The sequence below is a fragment of the Megalops cyprinoides genome, chromosome 5, assembly GCF_013368585.1.
Source record: "Megalops cyprinoides isolate fMegCyp1 chromosome 5, fMegCyp1.pri, whole genome shotgun sequence".
NCBI lineage: Eukaryota > Metazoa > Chordata > Actinopteri > Elopiformes > Megalopidae > Megalops > Megalops cyprinoides.
In genome coordinates, this window is record NC_050587.1 from 41,184,001 (window position 1) to 41,190,000 (window position 6,000).

A 6,000-nucleotide genomic window follows, 5' to 3' on the forward strand; every position below is an offset into this window, starting at 1 on the left:
AAATTCAATGACTATGCATAGACTATAACCTAATGATTATTTTATTTTTCACATTTACTTAGCAAAAATAGGATTAATTTATACAGTTTGTAATATGCTCTATATCTCCCTTTGAAATAATTCACAATTATAAAAAAACAACTAAAACAACTGCAATACAGCGATTGCATGCTGTGCATGTGAACTGAACTCTGCTGCAAAAAACAGTTTTACTAAATATAAACTGACCACAATGTGAGGTGACAAAAAACCATGAAAAATATACCTAAAATAGTTATACATTAAAGGATGACAATGTTATCACACTGTTGGTCTCTGATAAGCAGTTAGGATGGAAGTTGGTCTCTGTCAAAGATGGTCACGTTTACCCATAACAAAAATATCACCTTTGCCATTACATGGCAACTACACTTCAACATTTTATGAACAGTATGAGCTGTACTAAACAGCACTGATGTATTTCTAAAATAATTGAAGACCTTCTCCATAGCACTTATACAGCAGGCAGAGAGATGGAGAGAGTCAGAGAGAGATGAGGGAGACAGAGAGAGAGACAGAGAGAGAGAGAGAGAGAGAGAGGGAGAGAAAGAGAGGGAGAGAGGGAGATGTCTTTTTTCTTCTAATGAAATGGTGAAAACCTGATGGATGTCAGCCCCCAGAGGAGTGAAACAAAAAAGAACTCAATGAGCTCAGAGATGGAGAAACTCAGGTAAAGAGGGAGTCACAGACAGACCCCAGATAGAGAGGGAGTCACAGACAGAACCAGGTAGAGAGAGAGTCAGACAGACAGACCCTGGTAAAGATGGAGTCACAGACAGACCCTGGTAAAGAGGGAGTCACAGTCTAGAGTAACAAACAGACCCAGATGCAGGCAGAGTCAAATAGACAGCTGTAGGTCAACAGTGAGTCACAGACAAATGAGAGTCTATCTGTCCTTGGAGCCCAACTTCTCTATCAGGTCCTGCAGTGGAGCCAACTCCCGGCGATCAATCAGACTGAACTCCTGTACACACGCACATTACACACACCACACACATTACACACACCACACACACACACACACACGCACACACACACACACACATACACACACACGCACACACAGTTATAAACATCATAAATCACTATTTTTATCACAGCCAAATTAGAAGAAACACCTGGATGCGTGTGTGTGTGTGTGTGTGTGTGTGTGTGTGTATGGTGTGTGTATTTATGGTGTGTGTGATGTGTGTGTGTGGTGTGTATGGTGTGTGTAATGCGTGTATATGAAATGTGTATGTATGAGTGTGTGTGTGTGGTGTGTGTAATGTATGTGTGTGTGTGTGTGTATGTATGGTGCGTGTATGGTGTGTGTGATGTGTGTGTGGTGTGTGTAATGCGTGTGTGTGAAATGTGTATGTATGAGCGTGTGTGCATGTGTGTAATGTATGTATGTATGTGTGTGTGTGGTGTGTGTGCATGTGTGGTGTGTGTGTATGTATGGTGTGTGTATGGTGTGTATATTTATGGTGTGTGTAATTGTGTGTGGTGTGTGTATGTATGAGCATGTGTGTGGTGTGCGTGTGTGTGTGTGTGTGTGTGCATGTGTGGTGTGTGTATGTATGAGCCTGTGTGTGGTGTGTGTAATGTATGTATGTGTGTGTGTGTGTGTGTGTATGTGTGCATGTGTGGTGTGTGTGTGTTTATGGTGTGTGTAATGCGTGTGTGTGAAATGTGTATGTATGAGCGTGTGTGGTGTGTGTAATGTGTGTGTGATGTGTGTGTATGATGCCTTACCTGTATGAAGTAGATGAAGTGCTTGAAGGAGGTGTTGAGATGCGCCTCCTCCTGCAGCTGCATGACTGAGTCGAAGTGCTGGTGGTAGATGTGTCCGTAGACCCTGAACAGTCGCTTCAGGATGGTTTTGGCCACAGACATGAAGTTCTTAGGGAAGGGAACTCCTGCAGGGAGAGCAACACACTCAGCCAATCAGCAGTGCTGCACCACACTCACTCAGCCAATCAGCACTGCAGCACCACACTCACTCAGCCAATCAGCCAATCAGCACTGCAGCACCACACTCACTCAGCCAATCAGCCAATCAGCACTGCAGCACCATGAATGTGTGCATGTGCATGTGTGTGAGTGTGTGTGTGTGTGCGCGTGCGTGTGTGTGTGTGTATGTGTGTGAGTGTGTGTGTGTGTGTGTGTGTGTGTGTGTGTGTGTGCGTGTGAGTGTGTGTGTGTGTGTGTGTGAGAGTGTGTGTGTGAGTATGTGTGTGTGTGTGTGAGTGTGCGTGTGTGTGCGTGTGTGTGTGTGTGTGTGTGTGTGTGTGTGTGTGTGTGTGTGCGTGTGAGTGTGTGTGTGTGAGTGTGTGTGTGAGTGTGTGTGTGTGAGTGTGTGTGTGTGTGTGAGTGTGTGTGTGTGTGTGTGTGTGTGTGAGTGTGTGTGTGTGTGTGGGGACTGACCGATCTTGGAGGGGAAGAGTGTCTCATCGTCCAGCTGGTCCTGCACCCAGGTCATCAGGTAGTCGATGTATTTGGGAGCGGAGCACTTGATGGGCTTCTTGATGTTGGTGCCGTCGGCCCAGTGGTACTCATACCTGCGGGGGGGGGGGGGGGGGGGGCAGAGTAACGCGCCTCTCTCTGACACAGCGGCAGAGTAACGCGCCTCTCTCTGACACAGCGGCAGAGTAACGCGCCTCTCTCTGACACAGCGGCAGAGTAACGCGCCTCTCTCTGACACAGCGGCAGAGTAACGCGCCTCTCTCTGACACAGCGGCAGAGTAACGCGCCTCTCTCTGACACAGCGGCAGAGTAACGCGCCTCTCTCTGACACAGCGACAGAGTAACGCGCCTCTCTCTGACACAGCGGCAGAGTAACGCGCCTCTCTCTGACACAGCGGCAGAGTAACGCGCCTCTCTCTGACACAGCGGCAGAGTAACGCGCCTCTCTCTGACACAGCGACAGAGTAACGCGCCTCTCTCTGACACAGCGGCGGTATCCGGTCCTTCACTACTGAGCCATTACATCATTAATCAACAGCACTCCCACCCCAGCACACACACACACTGCACGGAGCCCCATCACCCAGCCCCTGACACTGAGAGAGGGAGAGAGAGAGGGAGAGAGAGAAGGAGGGAGAGAGAGAGGGAGAGAGACAGAGAGGGAGAGAGAGAGAGAGAGAGAGGTGTAGAGAGAGAGAGAGGGAGAGAGACAGAGAGAGAGAGAGAGAGGGAGAGAGAGAGAGAGAGAGAGAGACAGAGAGGGAGAGAGAGACAGAGAGAGAGAGGGAGAGAGAGAGAGAGAGAGGTGTAGAGAGAGAGGGAGAGAGAGAGAAACAGTGAGGAAACAATGAGGTGCTTTAAATAAAAAGCAGCTGAGGTTAGGACCTCCTCAGAGCACACGCAGCGGGAACAATCATGCACATGCAGCTTTGGTGTTGACAGGAAGTTGTGCTGCACCTCTTCCTCTCGATTAGAGGCTGAAAATAGAGCCGTGGGGGCGGGGGGAGGGAGGCACTGTGACCAGGGCGTATGAGGAGCTCACTGCTTGCATGGGCTACGGTGCGTCTGCAGGGACACACTGCGCAGTACAGAAATGCATTTTCACTGCAGCTCACGGCATCCTGTGCACCTCCCTCCCAGGCTCAAACATCGGGCTGCGTGTCTGACATGTAACTGTGTGACTCCTCACAGTAATGCTAATGGTCAAGGGCACTAAACCATGCAAATCAAACCCTGAGAATCGGAGACTGAAGAGCCTCGTCCCTCACCTGAGCTCAGGCTCCATGCAGCCGCAAACACAGCTAACACAGGAACAGGCTCAGTGCACAGAGCACAGTGCACAGAGCACTCTGCGGCAGGTTATTAAGCCCCTCAGTGCCAGCACAGAGCACTCTGTGGCAGGTTATTAAGCCCCTCAGTGCCAGCGCAGAGCACTCTGCGGCAGGTTATTAAGCCCCTCAGTGCCAGCACAGAGCACTCTGTAGCAGGTTATTAAGCCCCTCAGTGCCAGCGCAGAGCACTCTGCGGCAGGTTATTAAGCCCCTCAGTGCCAGCGCAGAGCACTCTGTGGCAGGTTATTCAGCCCCTCAGTGCCAGCGCAGAGCACTCTGTGGCAGGTTATTAAGCCCCTCAGTGCCAGCACAGAGCACTCTGTGGCAGGTTATTAAGCCCCTCAGTGCCAGCGCAGAGCACTCTGTGGCAGGTTATTAAGCCCCTCAGTGCCAGCACAGAGCACTCTGTGGCAGGTTATTAAGCCCCTCAGTGCCAGCACAGAGCACTCTGTGGCAGGTTATTAAGCCCCTCAGTGCCAGCGCAGAGCACTCTGTGGCAGGTTATTAAGCTGCAGTGATATCCAGACTGGCTGCAAAGCAGGGCTAACTGGCCTGAGCCATGGACGAGCGCTCGGCTCGGAAAATCCCTATTGGAACAGAGAAATGCTGACAGACAGATGCACTGAACGCCATACCCTGTTATTGTGATGCAGTATATCATAGCGGCTCTCAGTCAGTTCCGTTATGAGGAGACTTAATGGCCCTGCAGCTTCTGCAGCACCCCCTGCAGGCAGCAGCAGGTATGACAGACAGGTGTCTCACTCACCTGGGCCCAGCAGACATTACAGCACAGCTGCTCTCAGTGCAGAACTCAGTGATGGTGCCATACAGCATGTTTATCTGGTTAAAGAAATCCACCGCTGAAAGAAAGACACACACACACACACACAGGTGATATATCTCCAGCATCTACACACTACATACCCAGAACGCATGTACCTGAAGCTAAATGACTGTAACTCAAAGCAGGTTAAAGCAGATGTTTCTAAGCTCATACATTTGTACTGCTGTATCACATATGTGGAGCTACTATGCCCTAATATCTGTGATCATCATGCCATACCAGACTACTACAGGGTGCTGGGTACCGTTTACAGAACACTGCGCTGTGGTTAATGCTGCCACAGCCGGAAACAGAACAGACCAAAACCCTCTGGATCCCTGAGCTGGGTAAAATGCACTTGAATGATTTGCTGTAACTAAAGAAATCCCATGAGCACTTCCATGTTCCTGTTCATAGTGGTCTGGCAGAGAGGGGAGCCCTGGGGACATGGTAATACGACATCCCTGACACTCCCACAGTGTGCTGAGTCAGACCCCTCCCCTTTTTCACTTTCTCACGCCCCTCCTTCCACTAGCCCCTCCCCCTCCAATCCAACATCTGAGCGGTAGGTGGAGCTATTGTGTGTTACGCGCTGGAACAATCTTGGCCTTTAATTATGGAGAGGAAACTCTTTCCTGTTCGACCAAGCAACATCCCCACTGCTCTCCAGAGTCCAGACACACAAAGCACACAGGAAAATAAGGGAAGCATACACTGCTATACCCTGAACGGACCCAGGATCAGCGGACCTGCACTCCCGACCCTAAGCCCAACTACTGGGTGTAAAAGCTATCTGCTGGTCCCGGATCAGCGCAGACGCTCACTGTTGACGGCGATCCACTCGTTGAGGTCCTCTCCCTCCGGCAGCATGACGGCCTGGCGCAGGTTGCCGCTTCCCAGCGTGGCCTCGGCGTGCTTCAGCAGCTCGTACTGGTGCGAACCCTCCGGCAGGTTCTTCTTCGGCTTGAACGTCTTGGACGAACGACTACCGCTGAGAGAGACAGAGACGCCCGTAAGACACCCCCTGCAGTAACACCCCCAACACAAATGATCTTACTGTGGCTTACTGGAGTTTTAGCATTTACTGCATTATTTTGTGTAACGGCGCAAACTCTACTTTCTATGAAGCACATTTTTTTAATTGTGGGGTATTAAAAACGACAGTTATTGATAGTTGATAAATACACACGCAAGCGCAAACACCCCACAAATATAATGTAAATACTAATATACATGCTCGCATACACACACAAGGGACTGCAAACAACGGGAAGCGAGCGGACGGGTCAGGGGCAGTGACTGCACAGTAACGGGGCCGCAGAGGGGTTAGAAAGGGTTAATAACGGAGTTCGGCCAGCT

The 6,000-nt window shown here is 50.2% G+C and overlaps 1 protein-coding gene across 2 annotated transcripts in view; it reads right to left on the reverse strand.

Annotated features, from left to right (window-relative positions):
- Positions 1–553: 553 nt before the first annotated feature.
- LOC118777586 (MOB kinase activator 1A-like) overlaps positions 554–6,000 on the reverse strand; it is a 5,949-nt gene continuing 502 nt past the window's right edge. For both annotated transcript variants that reach the window (XM_036528680.1, XM_036528679.1), the window contains exons 2-6: positions 5,466–5,632; positions 4,585–4,678; positions 2,449–2,582; positions 1,777–1,940; positions 554–1,003 (exon numbers count right to left, since the gene is read on the reverse strand). In XM_036528680.1, the coding sequence (XP_036384573.1) occupies positions 926–1,003; positions 1,777–1,940; positions 2,449–2,582; positions 4,585–4,678; positions 5,466–5,632 (637 nt within the window). In that variant the 3' untranslated portion in view covers positions 554–925. The remainder of the gene's footprint in view (positions 1,004–1,776; positions 1,941–2,448; positions 2,583–4,584; positions 4,679–5,465; positions 5,633–6,000) is intronic.